This window comes from Lithobates pipiens, unplaced genomic scaffold (assembly GCF_037356315.1).
Source record: "Lithobates pipiens isolate NorthernLeopardFrog02 unplaced genomic scaffold, aLitPip1_a1.2 Scaffold_8, whole genome shotgun sequence".
Taxonomy (NCBI): domain Eukaryota; kingdom Metazoa; phylum Chordata; class Amphibia; order Anura; family Ranidae; genus Lithobates; species Lithobates pipiens.
In genome coordinates, this window is record NW_027507903.1 from 484,011,786 (window position 1) to 484,032,169 (window position 20,384).

The 20,384-nt window shown below is 42.6% G+C and overlaps 1 protein-coding gene across 17 annotated transcripts in view; it reads right to left on the reverse strand.

Annotated features, from left to right (window-relative positions):
- The window catches only part of ERC1 (ELKS/RAB6-interacting/CAST family member 1), a 430,374-nt gene that overhangs the window by 254,735 nt on the left and 155,255 nt on the right, over positions 1-20,384 (reverse strand). For 15 of the 17 annotated variants that reach the window (XM_077468908.1, XM_077468919.1, XM_077468906.1 and 12 more), the window contains exons 4-5: positions 12,261-12,335; positions 3,695-3,850 (exon numbers count right to left, since the gene is read on the reverse strand). In XM_077468908.1, coding sequence (XP_077325034.1) covers positions 3,695-3,850; positions 12,261-12,335 — 231 coding nt within the window. The remainder of the gene's footprint in view (positions 1-3,694; positions 3,851-12,260; positions 12,336-20,384) is intronic. The other 2 variants (XM_077468912.1, XM_077468911.1) reach the window with 1 other exon arrangement.

Below are 20,384 nucleotides of genomic sequence, written 5' to 3' on the forward strand. Positions count from 1 at the left end.
ATGCAGCTGAAGAGGTCATAGATGGTTTTTGGAATATGTATATACTTTAATGTCCATTACGCATACAGATGCATGGTACTTGTGGTGGTATTTTGAAACCCCTAGGGCCTTCATGGTAACATGAAGTAAATCATTGGGTTCACTGCCTGAACCTTGGTGCTATTCAGTATAAATGTCAGTGGCACCTAAAAACAAACTACAACATGGATGTAGATCTTTCTGGTGCACTACCTTAAATTTTTTTTAGCCATGTCCGTTTAGCTGCATGTTAAGATGAGCCGCCGGATCACACAACATGAATGGGCTTTCTTAATGCAGCACGCCTTAGCATAGGAAAACCTGATGCATTAATGTAATGCATAGTGTGGATGAGTTTAAAAGTACAGTTAAAAAAAAAAAAAAAGTAGTATGGCTCCCCTCTTCGCTAGTATACCAAAAACAGACCTCAGATGCAGTGAGGTCTCCCTTTATGGCTTTTCAGTGCATGTAGTCGATTCCCTGCGGACATCAAAAGTAAAATTGAATGTATGCTGCTCGGGGACAGCACAGCATCTGATCTGATACTACGAGAGTGGGAAGGGAAAAATATACTGTTTTCCCCCATACTTTAAACACCAAAACACATTTAAGCAAAATTCACCTTTTCTCTTATGTGTAATTGGCATTAAGAAACATATTATAGAAGGCATATAGGATATTTACACTCACCAAAAAAAAAATCCTCTTTTTGGAGTTCATTGAGGGACATGGGAAGTCTTTAACTTTTGCATTATACTGCTGCCTACAGAAGGATTAGACATCGCCAAAAACTAAAAACTGTGCCCAAGACCAGGACAACTCTTCCTACTAACAGTATGTCTCACTTTTGTAACAAAGCAGTATCAAGAGCATAATCATAAACACAGATAGACGTGACCTGTGTTCTTCAATGGACTCCAAGGAAAGTGAGAAGTGAAAGTACAGTGAGTAAAATATCCCACTGAGGCACACAGTAAGTCTTTAACCTTAGGGACATCCAAAAATAATCCAAGTTAGAGGCAGGTAACACCACAAAAAAAAAAATCAATAAGATACTGCCTACAACTCAGGGAGCTGCCTGAAGGACCTTATATCGGGAGCAAACATCGAATGAGGCTGTAAGGTCCTCCAAGGTGAACTTCCAGAACGCACGAACAAAAGACCAGGTTACAGTCTTTTTTAAAATCTAAAAAACAGATGCTCGATGGCAAAAAGCCTATTAAACACGCCCAGATTTCCAAATAGGACTCTAAGATTAGGAGAGAACATAATTCCAGGTTGCATATATTGGTGCAATTTGAATGTACACTATAAGCAGCCCAAGAACGGTTTGCAGAATGTGAGCTGGGGGGAACCCAGTATAGAGAGTTGTCTCCATTTCTAAAATCAGATATGTTGCGACCACTTTGCAGTAAAGCAAGTGCGCAGGGTAAGAGGCAGGGCCTCAGTTACTCACGAAAGCCCAGAGAGGTGGTAGCAGGTGAGGGTTAAATGGCAGATGATGACTAAAGGCAGAAGGAAATGATCAAAGATTGAAGTTCCATGTGGTTCTTTGAAGCAAGAGCATCTATATGAAGATGCTGTACGGCAGGAAAGAGAACATGCGCTACACTCCACCTAATGGATGCCATTTGCGCTCACCTTTTCTGTGACAAAACTGTCGGGAACAAGGATTGAAGGTGCCTAGCAATCCATATAACCAAGTTAGCCCTCGGTGCATGGCCGACCAGGCTTTTCATTAAAAGATGTCTTTAGAGATGGGGCAATGCCAATGGATGACCTGCAGAATGCTCTACAGCTATCTTTTACCACAAGTAAAGCTGGCTAACTAGTGAGCTGAATGAAACAAAATAACAGGTTCCTCCATCCACACAAATGGGGTGGATGGAGGTTTTTCCCCTACCAGGGTATTGTATTCTGACAGTGGCACTGACCGCTGGTAAAATACGCTGATCCGCAGCTGCAGGTCAATAAAAATTTACCAATGATCAACTTCTGTCAAGAAGGTGAACCCACACACTGACTGAAATCCCTACTGGACTGAATTTCAAACAGTGTATAGCCAGGCTTAGTCTTAACCCAGAACAGGTGTAGAAAAGACATCAATCCCCCTAGGACACTAGGGAAAAATTAGGCATGCTAGCAGTGGAAGGGGGTTGTCCTGGGCTGGCCCACATTTTTTTTTTGTTTGGCAGTATCCAATCCTGCTGAATGTGGCAGTTTTACCCAAAAGTTAAACACTTCCTTTTCTTTTTCAATTTATTCTCCTGAAGTATTTATTTTAACAGAATCCGTATCCTAACTATATTCCTAAAAAATAGCGTACACCTAATCGAACACTTTAAATAAAAAAAGTGTTTTAACAATTCACTATACAGTAGATCCCCTACATACGAACATTCGAGTTGCAAACTTTCAAAGATGCAAACAAGTGTTTGCACATTTTTTTTTTCCATTCAACCCAGTGGGTTGAAATAAGAAAAAAAAATTACAGATCGCAGTACCGACAAAAGCAATGTTGGTACAGCAATCTCCCCAGCTGTGCTATTGTGTTCTGACTCCCCCCGCCAGATCACACCATCTAGCGCTAGTCTTTGTCTATAAGCACTGATCTTTGTTGGACTTACGAACAAGTTGGACTTACGAAGTAGGGGAATTATTCTACACCCTTACTTTTACCTTCCTCTTACCCCTCTGGTCTACTATTCAGCTACCAGAGCGAGTAAAGAATGCCCTGTAAAAACTAGGAGTTGCTCCAGTCACAACTGACACAGGTTTGAGGTGTATTATGACAGCACTGAACTACCCAGCAAACACCAGAACTGTCACATGGGAGAAAAAGGGTGTGTCAAATGCTTGTCCATACCCAGTAAATACAGGTGACAGGTCTGAACTGCACAGCAGTGGTGGAAATGAGCTCCTGTGGAGTGAGGGGGAAGGGGGACGAGACAAACGTAAACCTATTAATTTGACCAATAAGTGTTTGATTTAAAACTGCACATAGGCAGGAAAAAGCAGTTAAACAGAAATACAGAGGAGATCAAAAATGCAACAGAAACTCAACATGAAAACTTTTGGTCTGAAGTTCCTTATTCTAAGACCCCTTTCACACCAGGGCGTTTTGCAGGCGTTATAGCGTTAGAAATAGCGCCTGCAAAACACCCTAAAGAAGCTGCACCATTGTGTGTAGTGTGAAAGCCCCGAGGGCTTTCACACTACAGCGGTGCGCTGGCAGGACGTCAGAAAAAAGTCCTGCCAGCAGCTTCTTTGGATCGGTGAAGGAGCGGTGTGTTTACCGCTCCTCCACCGCTGCTGCCCATTGAAATCAATGGGGCAGCGCTGTAATGACGCCGGAAAAACGCCGCTATTGCGGCGTATTGCCGGCGGTTTTAACCCTTTCACGGCCGCTAGCGGGGGTAAAAGCGCCCCGCTAGCGGCCGAAATGCGCCGCAAATCCGGCGGTAAAACGCCGCTAAAAATAGCGGCGTTTTACCGCCGACGCAAGGTGCGGTGTGGTGTGAAAGGGGTCTAAATCTAGCATTTTGGTGGTGGAGGTGTTACGATTCAGCTCTAGAGAAGCAAAAACACTACAGGCTAGTCATTAAAGCTGCAATGACCTTTTTTGTAAAAAATAGTATTGAGGACGACATTCTACAGCAGTGCGGAACTAGATTACCTTGTTCTTCATGAACTTTGAGTGACTGCGATAGACCTCCATTTGTTTTATCTCCTCCTCACGCTCTTCAGTAGTTAAGGCTCCGTTGGACTTTAGCATTTGGATCTCATCCTCCATATCCCTCAGACCTCGCTCCATCGATGTGATCTTAGAGTCCTACGGGGAAACAATGCCATGACTACGAATTTCCAGAGTGGCTTATACTACTCTATTAGACCGCTAGGACTAACTAAAGCTAAAGAGAACACCTAACCAAATTTAGGACAGTCTGATGGCAGAATTGACTATGGGCGTACATATCCACCTTCTTGTGTACTGAAGAAAAATTCTACATTGAAGAGTGGCCTAAGCCAATGCATAACAAAGCAAATGTCCTGGAGTACTGGTAGTACACATACTCACTGCAGGTGGATCTCAGAACAACTGGGGAAATATGAGTAGGACAATATTATGGCATAGGTTCCCCTCTGGCATCATTTAAGAGTGGTTGTTACAAGAAGGAGAATGTTTTAACCAAAAGATGGGATGGGTCTTCTTTGCAAGTCCAGTTAAAGAGGAAGTAAACCCTAATGGGTTTACTTCCTCTTTGATTCCCTGCAAAGGTAAAGCATAATGGGATACTATGCATCGCATAGTAGTCTATTATGTGTCACTTACCTGACACAGGAACCAGTGATGTCAACGCTGTCCCCTGTAGTTCCGAGCGTCCATCTTCTTGGTGGGTCTCCGTGGGTCTCGCTGCTCCGGCGCTGTGATTCTCCGGAGCAGTGATGACGTCGCTCCCGCGCATGCGCACGGGAGCCGACACTCGCGGCATATCACCGCGATCTGCGGCTTACCCAGTGCGCCTGCGCGCCACTGTCTACGGTGCATGCACCGTAGACAGCGGTGGCTGTCTTCAGGTAAATATCTCCTAAACCGTATAGGTTTAGGAGATATTTCTTGGACCTACAGGTAAGCCTTAATCTAGGCCTAGCTGTAGGTCAAAGTGGTTTGTAAGGGTTTACAACCACTTTAATAGACTCCCAATCCAGAAAAGGCAGAGTTATTAGCTCAAACGGGAAGACGCTTACTGGATTTCTGGCAGATCAGGTATTTTTCTGCACTTGTAGTATTTTTAAAGGAAAAAAAAAAAGAACATTGTCATACATCTTTACTACAATAGGACTTGTTGATCCTGCCAGAAAGCAGTTTCCCTTCATTTGTTGAGGTGTCAAAACTGATGCACCATCCTCAAAACTGCCATCAACATTATTACCCACTCACCTGCAATCCTCTGCTGCACCACAGGCATATGTGCTAACGCAGCCATGGTTATCATGTTCTTCTAAGTGTATTATCTGCCCCAATTCTTATAAGGGGAAACCAAGTATAGGTTACTGTCTGCACGTCACAGCACAGTGACATAAAAGCGCCGCTGTAACCTACCGTGTTAGACTGAACGTGCCTTGACATAGTGGAGTTGCATTTCAGATAAGCGACAGATTCAGGCTTTATTTGGATGCATGAAAAATGAAATGATAAATGAAGTTTTGAAAGCATAACTTTTACTTAAAGTGAACCTATATATACACACCAGCAAGTACACATGAGCTCATGTAGACACCCATTTGTGAGATCAGATTATGATGTTGGACAATAAGACCCAGCTCACATTCTGCTTTACAATGCTTTCTAAAAGTGTTCAGCAGGATTGAAATCAGGCTTCTGTGCACTTGCTTCACACCAAACTGCTCAATATGCTAATGAAGCTAGCTTTGCGCACAGGGGCAAAGCCATATAAAATGGTCTTTCCCACATTAACATTACCCATCGCTGGAAACACCTGAACTCCATACATTTCGAGGGGTGTCCACATACTTTTGGCCATACAGTGTATTTTTATCTCTCTGAAATTATCTCAAGAGCCCCTCTGAGGCAGTCAGTATGCCAATATCAACTTCAAACTCTGGACTTTTTTTGAGGCCTTTACTAGTCAGAGTGGCCCAGAGGGATGCAGGGAAGGAGGCTACTTTGTAGTCAAGACTAACATCTAATTGAGCTCTCCTCTCCTCTCCAAACTCTTAGCAGTACACATTACTAAACTGACAGTTCCAGTTGGAGCCTTTGTTCTAACGATCCAACGTTAGTATGGGGATCTCCCCCGATGATCTGTTTTCTGAAAGGGGGATTGATCCCCCAGCCAGAACACCCCGTTCAGCGCTCTCCGCCATTGGCGGAGAGCACTGATCAGGAGCCGGTTGACTGCTGGTTTTCCAGCTTGCTCATCCAACAGAAGCTGACTTTTGTCGGCCAGGGTGCCATACAGCATGTTGGTCAGTTTTTATTTATCAGCCCATTGCCCCCGAAATTTGGCCCATGTGTACGGAGCTTTAGGAACATGCAGGGATCTCATAGGTCAGCCTTACATTTCTGTTCCAAGCACAGGTCGGCTTTAAAGCTGAACTTTAGGCAGATATAAAACATACAACTTAAAGCAGCGTTAAATTATCAATAATCATTACATGCATTTTGTAAATGCTAAAGTATAAGTACCTAGATTTGACTTCATTTCAGTGTTTTGAAGCCTCTGTACAGTAGAGCTCAAACTGAGAAAAGGAAAAAGCAGCTCACATATGCCGCAATGCCCATGTGCTAACAAAACATGTTGATAGGAGGGGAGAGCATTGTGAGTCAAGCTCATCTGTTTGCTGCTTCTCCATTCGTTGTCTAGTCACAGGCTGGGGGAGGAACGCAACCTGTAAAAATGTTATCTAAAGCTGATCTCCAGGATAAGGAAATATTGTGCAAAATACATGAGGCATGTGTATTCATAACTGAATCTGGTGTGTCTTGTGTATTTCTGACAGATCGCTGCAGTAATCCAGTGTGAAACTTTGCCTCTGTGTAGAAACTTCCTATAATAAAGACCTGTCACTGCTGCTCTCTCCTTAGGCAGGGTGACTGGTCTTGTATCCACCTCCTCCTGTAGTCTTCTGCAGGCTACCTGTAGTAGGTGGGTCTGCTGCCCCCACCCCAGCTCTGCACAGGCTACATAAAGCACAGTGATTATGTCGCTTACAAGGTAATATCATCAAATCTTATATCATGCTCCATTCACATAAGCTGTACCACTGGTCTTTATGAATGGCAGAGCTTGTTGGAAAGGGTGGGCACAGTCTAGCACTTTTGATGAGTGCCCGACAGAGTTCCCACAGTTCTATTAATCCACGATACACTGGAGGATTACAGCAACGAGGTCAGGAGGGCATCAGAAGATGAAGATTTCAACTAAACCAGGACAGAGCAGCACAAGGGGCACATCATACTGAGGGTAAATAATATCCCTTGAGCTGATTTTTTTTTTAAAGTACTTTATGAGATTATGACAACACAACTGGAACTATGGGAACTAACTCAAAGCTTCATGAATCTATATTTCTCATATAATAAAGTAAAAGACAATGTACAAAAGCAAAGCCTTTGGCAAGATTGCATAGGATTACACACAGCTGCCATGTGTTCTTCAATGCCCAAAATTTCCAGCATGTCAGAAATTGTTCCTTGTGAATCCAGGTAAGAACCTTTCATTAAATAATTTGATAAAATGCCTCAGCAGAGGACAATAGAATAGAGGAAGAAACCCTCAAATTTAAATTAATGGAAAAATTCTTTCCATAAAGGATCATCATACTAACACAAAAAATGTTTAATTTTATTCACTGTGTAAGCTACAAAACCCATGCACTAAAAAATGAGATAGAGTGATGTGATAGCGCTGCTCAATAACTCTAGGTAAATTGTGTGAATGGACTTATCAAAAAAAGTAGATAATATCACATCAAACAAAAATCTTCAATACATCATCATACAAAGCATAAAACTATCCAAGTGAAATAAAGTTATTAAAAATTATAATAAAGAAATGTATATTTTATTTAAAAAAAAAATATATTAATAGATTATATTCTACAATCTCAAAAATAGTCCTCACAGCTTGGTGCTCAAAAACAAAGTTAAAGTCTTCATATAAATAACTACAGTGTGTGTAGTTATTTATAGACCAAGTAGTAATCTTCCACTTTATAGATCCTTGGGTGGCTTGGTTTTTCACAAAATAAATGGTCCCTTATAAGCTCTCAAGGTAAAAAGGAAAAGGAAATCCATAAGTGCATACTTTTGGTTGATGTATACATAGAAAAATCAGCCCAACTTAAGAAATGCACTCACATTTATTTAGGACAAAACAAGCATTAACCATAGCAGCATAGCATCAAACACGAGCAGTATCTCACAGTAACACACCGCCTGGCTACACCTCTATGCGTTACACCACTCACGTGGCTTCGGCAATCGTGTTATAAAGCAATGATAAGCAACATAATCACTGATCCAGTTCACGCATGCACCATAAGTCCGAGCTGTCAGAAAGCTTGAAGTGTGCATTAATATGAGTATTTTTTAAATGCAATCATTTCAAAATTACCGTATATACTCGAGTATAGGCCGACCCGAATATAAGCCGAGGCCCCCAATTTACCCCCAAAAAAACTGGCAAACTTATTGACTCGTGTATAAGCCGAGGGTGAGACATGCCTGTCCATCCCTGTGTGTGTGTCCGTCCATCCCTGTGTGTCCGTCCATCCCTGTGTGTCCGTCCATCCCTGTGTGTCCGTCCATCCCTGTGTGTGTGTGTGTCCATCCATCCATCCATCCCTGTGTGTGTGTGTCTCCATCCATCCATCCATCCATCCCTGTGTGTGTGTGTCTCCATCCATCCATCCATCCCTGTGTGTGTGTGTGTCTCCATCCATCCATCCATCCATCCCTGTGTGTGTGTGTGTCTCCATCCATCCATCCATCCGTCCGTGTGTGTGTGTCTCCATCCGTGTGTGTGTGTGTGTGTGTGTGTGTGTGTGTGTGTGTGTGTGTGTGTGTGTCCAGCCTACCTGTGTCCCGAGCCTTTGTCCGAGCCTCCGTCCCGTGTCGTGCCTTGCCTTGCCTTGCCTTCGTCCCGTCCCGTCCCGTGCCGTGCCGTGCCGTGCCGTGCCGTGCCGTGCCTTGCCTCCGTCCCGTGCCCTCTTCGTCGGCGGCCATTGTAAAATTCAAAAGCCGCGCCTCCTCCTTCGCCTGTGATAGGCGGAACACTGAATTTCCCAGCAGCCTGTGTTCCGCCTATCACGGACGTCGTATCATCCTCGTCCGTAGTACGAGGATGAGCGGATGCCCGTGATAGGCGGAACACAGGCTGCTGGGAAATTCAGTGTTCCGCCCATCACAGGCGAAGGCGGAGCCGGAGGCGCGGCTTTTGAATCAGAATGGCCGCTGTCTGTCTGCTCGACACGCTGATCGAGCGGGCAGACAGCGATGACTCGAGTACAAGCCGAGGGGGGCACTTTCAGCCTCAAAAAAGAGGCTGAAAATCTCGGCTTATACTCGAGTATATACGGTATATAGAATTGAACTTTTTTTTAAATGTGCTGTATATCGTTTTATATGTGTTAACTTGTATGTGCTTTGATTGCTAAGAATGCCCCAATGATCATAGTATTGATGTTTTTATTACGTTTACATAATGTAATTTGCCAAATGGAACAGTATATGAAGTATTATGTATATTTTATTTATTGGTTTTAATATAAGAAGCCTTATGCCTGCAGTGCCGAGACTCCTATCTGGCCATTTTATTGAAGTCCTGCTGGGTTAGTTACTATCAGCAGTATGACGCAAGTTAATACTAGTGCGCATTCGCGAGCTTTCTGACAGCTCGGACTTGCAGCACATTCGTGAAACGGATCGGTCATTATGGTGTCACTTACTGATCACTTTATAACACGCCTGTAACAGCCGCTCAGCTTACCTCCTAACAAAGCCATGTGTGGGAATGGCGTAACGTGAAGAGGTAGAACCAAGCGGAGGGGGTTACTGGAAGCTTACTGTGAGCTACATTTTGTGCTTGATGCTATGCTGCTATGGTTTTATGGTTGTTTTGTCCTAAATAAATGTGAGTGCATTTCTTAAGTTGGGCTGGTTCATCGGTGTATTAACATTAACATTAACCAAAACAAAATTAACATTAAAATTAAAATGAAAATTAACATTAACCAAAAAGGTACTGCACTATTAGATTTCCTTTTCCTTTTACCTTGAGAGCTATAAGCAACCATTTCTTTGGGGGAAAACCAAACCACCCAAGGATCTATAGAGTGGAAGATTACTACTTGGTCTTTGGAAGTGTTGTTCTATATTGCCTAGCTGGCCCTATTCTGGAGCTTGTTTGAAGGTGAGTGCGCATTTCACAAGGTGATGGTGCACAGTTTCTGTTATGTGGTGAAGCACTGAGAAGATTTAAAGAGCTACACGCACTGTATTTAATTATATGAAGACACATTTGAATTTGTTTTTGAGCACCAGGGTGTGCGGACTATTTTTGTGATTGTTTTTTAAATTTTTATTCATATATACTAATCTAAATTTATATGTAATATCTTTATTTCCCTTGGATAGTTTTATGCTTTATATGATGATTTATTGAATATTTTTGTTTGTTCGATGTGATATTAGCTACACACTTTTTTTGAAGTCCATTCACACAGTCTACCTAGAGTTATTGAGTAGCGCTATCACATCACCAGATCTCTTTTTTTATTTATTTTTTTGCATGTTATGTGGGAACACATATAGTGATAGCAGCAGCTATCCACTATTTTCAGGATTAGGTGGCCGCGCACAACACATATATTACTTTTAGTTTAAAAAACATGCACTACACTCTAGTTTGTTTGATAAAGTCCAATAAAGTTGAAGTGTAAAGTGCAGTAATCTACTTTGACCATTCTGGGTGGATGCCATAGATTATTATGACATTTCCTTTACAGAATAGGTCTATATGGATTGCTTGTTTAACACAAAGAGATTGCTACTGCTTTCTTTATTATACAGCTTATTGTCTTCCAAAAACATATAAATGTCTAATTTGCAGTTGTCATGGTAGTGATCACGCGATTAGTTATGACACCAGCCATTTGACAGCTTGACAGTTTGGTTGAGCACAAGCAACTGTAACAGTTTTAATTGACAGCATACCTTGAATGTCAACAGATAAATCGATAGGTCCAGTTCCGCTTTAAAGTGTATGTTGAGGTAAAATCAGTTATTTTTGTTTTGCACAGTGTGGGGAAGGGTTAGAACCCCTATTGTGTGTTTTTTTTTTTTTTTACTGCTATACAGGGTTCGGTTGAAAGGGTTTCTTTTCACTTCCTGTTCTCCCGACAATGTTTTACTAGACAGCAAGTGAGGGAAACTTTGCAACAGCAGCACAGACAGACATAAAAATATTCAATATTATTGCAAGAGAAGACTAGGGTTTTGGTTCTATCTACCTCCCTGTTGAGAATTTATGCTCACTTTCTATTTAGTAAAACAGTTGTCACTGGGACAAGAAGTGAGCATAAACATTCTTTAAACTGCAACGAAAGGCAGTATGAGTCTGCTCAGCTATTTACCAATAAAACCTATAAAATGTCCCAAATCTAACTTTTTAGCTTGCAACTGAATCTAAATATGTAGTTTATCCTTAGCTTTGTGCATCCTAGCTAAAGAATCCTGATATGGACATAATGAGTTATCCAGAGTTAGCACATCTTTTCTGAATCTAGCGTCAAGCTGCTGCATCTCCCATAGTAAACTCTCACTAAATACAGCAGGTGGGCTGGAAATAGGCTTTACAATTACTGCCAGGCTAGGGCTGGTTACTCCACACTCACTTGCAATCATAGACATGCCCACTGTAATGTAATCGCACCCCAATATGTAATTGTGCAACGCAAAGGGCGAAAAGAATAACCATTTGTATGGAGGTGCAGCTGTGCATACACCCTATAAGAGAAGTAGAGCCAAAAGCAAGCAGATGCCAGGATTAATAAATCACACTGTGCATGTGCTTCCAAGGTTTGCGGCTGTGGGCCATATCAGAGGGCTGCGCGGGCCACAGGTTGAGCACCCCTGCCTTATTGCATTCCTTGCATTACTGTAAAAAAAAACGTTTTATATTCTCTGTCCTCCCCCTTCCCTGTGTGAAGGGGAAGAGAGGGGAGAAGAGATCCAGAGCAGTGGACAGCTGCATCTCTTCTCCTTATCTTCCTCTTCACACAGGGCATTAAACAGCAGCAGCAGCCATTGGTCCCTGCTGCTGTCAATCAAATTCAGTCAGAAGGGAGTGGGGGAGGCGGGGCTCCACAAAGAAGAGGAGCAGCCAAGATAGCTGGCTGGGGAACCGAGGAGGAGGAGTATAACATGTTTGTCATTTTAATTTTCTTTTTATATTATCTTTAGTAACAATTTAAGCTCAATTGATTTTGGGAAAACTGGTCAATATAAAAATCAAATTGAAGGGTGGGGTTTTTCTTTAACATTCTATTTTATTGCAGATTCACTGTCTGGCCTTCTAAATCTCAACTTCTGTGATTTAATATTAAAAAGGTGAGTGAGTAACCCCAATGTAACAGAACTACATACGGCAATTGTATAAATGGATGCCAGTCACGCACACTGCTATCAGCAATCAAGAGTCTTCTAATAATCATACCTTCATTTCGATAACGGTCTGCAGTGCTTTCGTCTTAGCGGAATCTGGGGCGTTTTCAAAGCGCCGATGGATTTCCTGCAAGGAAGAAGAAAACATCACAGGTAAGATATAATTCTGGCCAAAAGGTGGCGGATGGAGGAGCTACTCACTCCATCGCAAGCAGAAGGAGGTGCTGCTAGCTACCTGACCCCATTAATAGCAGCGCTAAGCACAGCCTGCCTTTCGCACATAAGGTGACGTGATGTGATAAAAAAAAATCCCCAGAGTGATAACAGAATAGTTGCCAAGCGAGGAAGCTTGGGGCTTGACAGGACTCCCCAGGGAGATTGGCAGAGGTGACAAGCAGGGGATATCGCTTTTAACCCATTCAGATCCAGAGTGTAGCACACAGCCCTGTTAGCAGTACATTGCAAAATGTGTGCAAGCTTCTATATGAAGTGGCTGTTACTGGGAATGAAAACCTTCCAAAAACTAAAAACAGTGCTATTTCAGAGATCTGACCCTTATCTTTTTCAAAGAGATAATGAGCCTCTCACCAGGGAGCCAAAAATAAAAGTGCTTAAAGCTGAACTTCTCCTTTTGGGTGGAGCTCCTCTAATTTATTTGCACATCATGCCAGTAACACACATCTTCTCCTAGGATGAAAATGCTCACTCCCTGTACTGCGAGTCTGGACTATAAAATAGGCCACCCCCCCCTTTCTCCTCTTGATAATATACGGGGGGGGCTTCTACAGTCAGAGATCGCTAAGAACAATTGCTAAAACAGATCGCTAAGTACAATGTAACAGATAAAAGGGCAGGATAGGAAAAGAGTACAGGAAATTACCAGTTCACAAGATTTCTGGCAGGATCATTATTTGACTTATTAAACAGGTATAACAAAATAATTTCAATAATGTACTTTAACAGAACAAAGTGGAGCAAAAAGGAGATGTTCATTGTTAGGACTTACAAACCATTTAAATCCCTGGTGGTCAATTTTCTTGATATAGGGACCTCCAGTGTGCGTCCCCAAATTACTGCACATAATATTCTGTGAGTGTAATGCTACTGAAAGCTATCAGAGACTGCAGACTTACAACAGCAGTATGTCAGTGACTAAGTTACCAGAGATGGTCACAGACTGGAGACATGCTATAGGAATTGATACAGACTGAGGAAAGGCTTCAGGAGACATAGTCTGCTCACAAATTTAGACCTCTTGCACATGGTACTGGTGCATTTGGCTTGTTTGGATGTAATTTCGGGTGTTTGTTTTGTGATAATTTGCACACCCAATACCTTTCTAGGGAAAATGAATTCATCTTTATGCCCATATACACGTATTTGTGTGAATATGCACGAATTTGCACACACCAGCGCAAAATTCTGAACAGGAACACAAATTTTCCATTTATTTAATTTTTTACTGAGGAATACTTGTGCTTGTTTACACACCTGTGTGCACATTGTAAATAGTGGACTATATTTTATCTCAGTAAAAAAAAAAATAATACGCTGTACTGAGCTTTTTCAAGCTGCAGTGTGCAAGAGGCCTTAAAGCGCAGTTCCACCAACATTTTTTACTCCTCACCATGCAGTACTAATGCGCATCCTTAAAATGAATTGTCAATTTTTTTTTCTGTTCACTTACCCGATTTATGCCTATATCTAATTTCACTTCCGCCGCGCCGCCGTACGTCATTTCTGGTTTTGCATTGGCTCCTGGGAGATCTTGGTCAGATCAGCATGGCACTGCTTTGGTAACAATTAACATTGGCGTCTATGCAAAATCTTGATCAGCTTGGCATGGCAAGCTGACCAAGATTGCACTACACTCCATATGCGATGGATCGGCAGGAAGAAGGGCACTGTGGCTTCAGATGCCCACACCGGAGATGGCCGCGCTGTGCAGGAACTTCACAAAGTAAAAAAACTATACTGCACAAATAGAAAACTGGGCATAGTTTACAGCATACCTTTGTTACATTGCACGAAGTACGAGTATTCTAGAGGTATTTTTATCTTAAAAGTCATATTTCGGCCGGAACTCCACTTTTATGAGACTGCTAGGAATCACTGCTATTAAAGGGCAATGGGAAACACAGAGTGCAAAAAGTACCAAATGGCTGCATCCAGGCCCCCGGCCTGCACCAGTGCATTAAATGGCGAACAAAATAAAAATTGATAATTCCGTAGAATATCAAAGAAAAATATATATATATAAATGCCACCATTATCACAAATTGAAAGTGATTGTGCAAGCATATACAGTGGATATAAAAAGTCTACACACCCCAGGAAAAATGTCAAAAAAAGAGACAAAGAAAAATAATTTCAGAACTTTTTCCACCTTTAATATGACCCATAACCTATACAACTTCGTTGAACAACAAGCTGAAATCTTTTAGGTGGAGGGAACCAAAAATAAAAAATAAACAAGTGTGCACACCCTTAAACTAATACTTTGTTGAAGCACCTTTTGATTTTATTACGGGACTCTTTTTGGGCACGAGTCTATCAGCATGGCTCATCTTGACTTGGCAATATTTGCCCATTTTTCTTTGCAAAAATGCTTCAATGTAGGTATGATGTTCTTTTGGTGATGTGTAGTGTTGTTTTTGTGCCAAACATCTTTTGGAATTAAGGCCAAAAAGTTCAACCTTGGTTTAATCAGATCAGAACACATTTTCCCACATGCTTTTGGGAGACTTCAGATGTGTTTTTGCAAAATTTAGCCGTGTTTAAAGAGGGATTTCACTGTGAAAAAAAATATTAAAAGCCAGCAGCTACAAATACTGCAGCTGCTGACTTTTAATAAATGGACACTCACTTGTCCCAGGATCCAGCGAAGTCGGCAGCCGAGGCTCGGCTCTCGGCTGCTGCCGCCAAGATTCTAGGTGAGGGAACCAGGAAGTGAAGCGTTGCAGCTTTACTTCCCGGCTCCCCACTGCGCATGTGCGAGTCGTGCAGTGCAATAGGAATTGTTTGCGCTGTCTCTGGGACCCGTGTGTGTCCCAGCAGACAGTGCGCAGGGACAGGAAGAGGCATAGACTCCCGTGGGAGTCTATGCCCGGAAGTGGGTGTAAATACCTGTCTTTGACAGGTGTCTGCACCCCCCTGAAAGATGGCAATTGTGACACCGGAGGGGGGGAGGGTTCCGATGAGCGGAAGTTCCACTTTAGGGTGGAACCCCGCTTTAAGTGTTTTTCTTTGTAAGAAACGGCTTCCATCCTGCCACTCTACTCCATAGCACAGACATTTGGAGAATACGGGAGATTGTTGTCACATGTACCACACAGCCAGTACTTGCCAGATATCCCTGCAGCTCCTTTAATGTTGCTGTAGGCCTCTCGGCAGCCTCCCTGACCAGTTTTCATCTAGTCTTTTCATAAATTTTGGAGGAACGTCCAGTTCTTGGTAATGTCCCTGCTGTGCCATATTTTCTACACTTGATGATGACTGTCTTCACCGTGCTCCATGATATATCTAATGCCTTGGAAATTCTTTTGTACCCTTCTCCTGACTGATAGATTTTAACAATGAGAGCCTTCTGATGTTTTGGAAGCTCTCTGCGGACCATGGCTTTTGCTGTAGGATGTGACTAAGAAAATGTCAGGAATGACCTGTTAGACCTGTTTTGGAAGCTCTCTGCGGACCATGGCTTTTGCTGTAGGATGTGACTAAGAAAATGTCAGGAATGACCTGTTAGAACAGCTGAACTTTTTTGGGGGGTTAATCAGAGGCACTTTAAATGATGACGTGTGTTTAATTACTTTTCCCTTACAAAAGGGTAAGAGAAAAGGAAAGGCAAAATTCACCACAAGGACAAATACTTATATCGGTAGCGCCATAATACATTACACCATGAGTATAACAATTACTAGTACAAACCCATCCCTGTCCTAGATTTTCGATCTAAGTGGACATCCCCCCTCACACTTTGGAGAAAGGGGAGAGGACTCGCTCAAAAAGTAAAAGCATATACCTTACAGCATCTTAGGCTGTAAGGTATATAGTAAAGTAGGAACATAGAAGACATGAAAAAAAAAAATACAAAAGAAAAAGAAAATTATATACAAGTACCGCTAAGGCCTGGGTAAAATCGGCAAACACATCTGATTCATTGGCAGATGGGATATATCTACACTAGGAACATCAATGCAAATTTTGTATCTGGTTCTGAACCTGATTCAGGGTCCAGTTCGCCTTGACAAGTTGCCCAAAGGCAGGATCCGCCAAGTTAAAGCAACATCTAGACTAGAGGAAACTGGGGCCTGTCCAGAGGTATGGTTCCGCCATGAGGCCCAGATTAAGTCTAAGCGCTCTTGAGTTCACTTGCATGTGGCCACCCATTCCTTTGCTTCCAGGATTTCCGTCACATACCCAAGTCAGTTCAACTCACTCGGAACTCGCGGGCTCTTACAATGAAATGGTATAAGGCACTTCGTGGAATTGAGGAGGTGAGGGAGAGCACTGCAATTCTAGTGAGAGAGGGGGACGGGGAGGGGGGGGGGGGGGGGTGTAAAGCAGAAAGTGCTTCAGGGTAAAAGGCACATTTATACCTAGACTATCCGATCTGCGGCTGCAGACAGCAGAACAAAAGGGTGAAACCAATGAACAGCCCCACCAAATATATAGAAGTGTTCCCCTCTACCCGCATCCCCTCCAACACAACTCAGAGACTGATGGGAAAATTCTAGCAAGGGAAGTGGGCACTCAGTACCACCAGGACAGCAACTTATAGTTATTTTCTTTAACAAAATATTGGATACAACAGAAGTCTTGCTGTCAAACTGATTTTTGGCCCTGTGGCATGGTAAACCTGTGCAACTGTTTAATATGGTGGCCAAGGCCAGATTTCATAGGAAGCGGGCACACTAACGACGCAGGTGTGTGCTGCATCCATCTTAGTTAAAGCTCAGGGCCCCACCCTCCCTCAGGGCCCCACCCTCCCTCAGGGCCCCACCCTCCCGAAGGGGTTAGTGTGTAAAGGGAGCAGCGAGAGGTGCAATTTTGCACCGTACTGTGCAGGTCAGGACAAAGGCCTGAGCCTGTGAAGGATGTAGCAGCTAGGAGCTGCAGGATATCGGTGACACAGGCAGTAATAAAAATGTGATAGATTGCTTTGATTTACAACAATCATTCTTTGAATTACAGCATAGGGCAAAGGCAGAGTCTTAGACCACTGGGATATATGCTGCTAATATCAGTTGATTGGATACTAGAAAACCAGAGCTGTTGGGAACCCCATTCAATCCCTCTCACTCCCAGAAATCCTTAGGCCAGCCATACACGGTTCAAATCTCTGTCAGTTTAGCAAGAACCGCCTGAGATTCTAACTGTAATTGGCAGGCTGAATGATATACCAAGTTAATAGATCAGCTTGGGTACAACCAGCCACACAAACTCTCTTGCTATAATCTTGGTCTTCTCCCAGTGGGAACGGCTTCCCCTGTACTCCCCAGCCGGGAGCAGACAATTGCTCAGCAGGAGGGATGCCCCTGTCAGGACTGTCTGTGTTGATCAGGAACTGTGCAAAATTATTTCCTGCAACCCATGGTTACAGGAAAGAAATTTGCACTGTGTATAACCTGCCTTAGTCTTTTAGAAAGCAATAAGATACACAAAGGGGAGGGTCAAGAGTCCCGTATCCTCCAATTGCTGCTGGGAGGAGGGCAGATTTGAGGGCTTGAAAGGGGCAAAAGGAGGAGTGCAAATATCAAACCTGTACCTTCTAGAAAATTTCTGGACCTACAGCTCTGGGCTGACCTGAACCCAGACAGCTGCAAAGGCTGAGACACATCCCCCCACTTTCAGAAGTGTGGATGTCCCATCACCGTGAGATTCTCACTAAATAGTTGTTCCCTTAGCAAAGGACATCCTTTTCAGGCGACTCTTGCACACCAGCTTCTTTGTCCAGTACCCTGCACATCTGAAAGGATATGAGACCTACTCTGGACATCTGTTAGAGGGTATCTCCCCAAACTGTCCACACAATATTGTAAGGCAGTAGAAATTGGTTCTAAACATTGTAGAACAGTAGAGTCAATGAGAATGGAGGCCAGATTCGGGGGCAAACACCTGGACCAGACTGGCAGGGTCTAACAAAGTTCCAAGAGCTAGTTACACGATGGTACTTATAAGTGCAATAGAAGACTAAAAGAAAGGGGAAAAAAAAAGGATTTGAATCTTTTGTCCACTTCCTTACTTAAGCATAAGAAATGTGGACATTTGAGGGAGGTGCCCAAAGAAAGGATGGTCCCTGAGGGGGGAACCTGGAAGTGGACAAGCCAAGGCGCTGGTGAGATGATGCTGAGTGTCAGCTCTTAAGGAGGCAATATACATACAATTTTTAAAGTGTACTATCTGATGTGAGCGTATTTTTATTCTTTTACTAAAGTATGCTTTAAGTGAGATGGAAAGCATGATGATGGTTTTACTTTGTTTGAGCTAAGAAGCTCATCTTGCAAGGATGCAACGGTTTCTGCTGTACCTGGCTGGAGGATCCATAAAGAGGGAGATCTGGTGGTATATCTGGAGGTATACTATGGAGGTGTTTGTAGCCCCTAAAAAAGGGAAGGGCACATTGACCTATTTATGTATTTACAGTTAGGTCCATAAATATTGGGACATCTACATAATTCTAATCTTTTTGTCTCTATACACCACCACAATGGATTTGAAATGGAATGAACACGATGTGCTTTAACTGCAGACTTTCAGCTTTAATTTGAGGGTAGGAATTACAACAGTTTGCACATGTGCTTCCCACTGTTTAAAAGGACCAAAAGTAATGGGACAGATTAACAATCATCCATCAAACTTTCACTTTTTAATACTTGGTTGCAAATCCTTTGCAGTCAATTACAGCCTGAAGTCTGGAACGTATAGACATCACCAGACACTGGGTTTTATCCCTGGTGATGCTCTGCCAGGCCTCTACTGCAACGGTCTTCAGTTCCTGCTTGTTCTTGGAGCATTTTCCCCTTCAGTTTTGTCTTCAGCAAGTGAAATGCATGCTCAACCAGATTCAGGTCAGGTGATTGACTTGGCCATTGCATAACATTCCACTTCTTTCCCTTAAAAAACTCTTTGGTTGCTTTCGCAGTATGCTTTGGGTCATTGTCCATCTGCACTGTGAAGCGCTGTCCAATGAGTTCTGAAGCATTTTGCTGAATATGAGCAGATATTGCCTGAAACACTTCAAAATTCATCCTGCTGCTTTTGTCAGCAGTCACATCATCAATACAAGAGAACCAGTTCTATTGGCAGCCATACATGCCCACGCCATGACACTACCACCACCATGCTTCACTGATGAGGTGATATGCTTTGGATCACGAGCAGTTCCTTTCCTTCTCCATACTCTTCCCTTCCTATCACTCTGGTACAAGTTGATCTTGGTCTCATCTGTCCATAGGATATTGTTCCAGAACTGTGAAGGCTTTCTTAGATGTTGTTTGGCAAACTCTAATCTGGCCTACCTGTTTTTGAGGCTCACCAATGGTTTACATCTTGTGGTGAACCTTCTGTATTCACTCTGGTGAAGTCTTCTCTTGATTGTTGAGCACTACATGGGAGCATTGAATAATAAAAGCACAAGGACATATGTGAATTGCTTAGTAATAAAGTGAAGGAATAAGGACTATTAATAATTGTGTGGTGTTTGCACAGAATAACTTTGAGACTAGACACGTGCAATTATTGTTGTTGCATTATTCACTTTTTTTTTTGAACGAGGAATAAATAATTTAATTTATACTCATAAAATAGCAGTCATTTTGTGAATAGCATTGCTTTTTTTTTTTTATTGTGATCATCAAATTGTTGAGCTGCACTTTTATAATTAAAGTGATTTCTGTTCTTACACCCCTATATACAGTAGATTGTGTCTTTATTCAGACTTTAGTTTGTACAATCTAATGAAGGAAGACCATGGGGGTGTAAGATACAAGACTTGGCCAGACAAAAACACTCAAATGTACAAACTGAAAATGGGCAGACAGGGCAACTCTTATCTGGATCCGGGGATACTCTGAAATAGGTGCTGTCAGGGCAATAAAATTACAATTATTTTTCTTGAGAGAAGAGCTATAAGTCATTAGAAACTGGGAGCAGAAAAAGTCAGCTGATTCCAGCC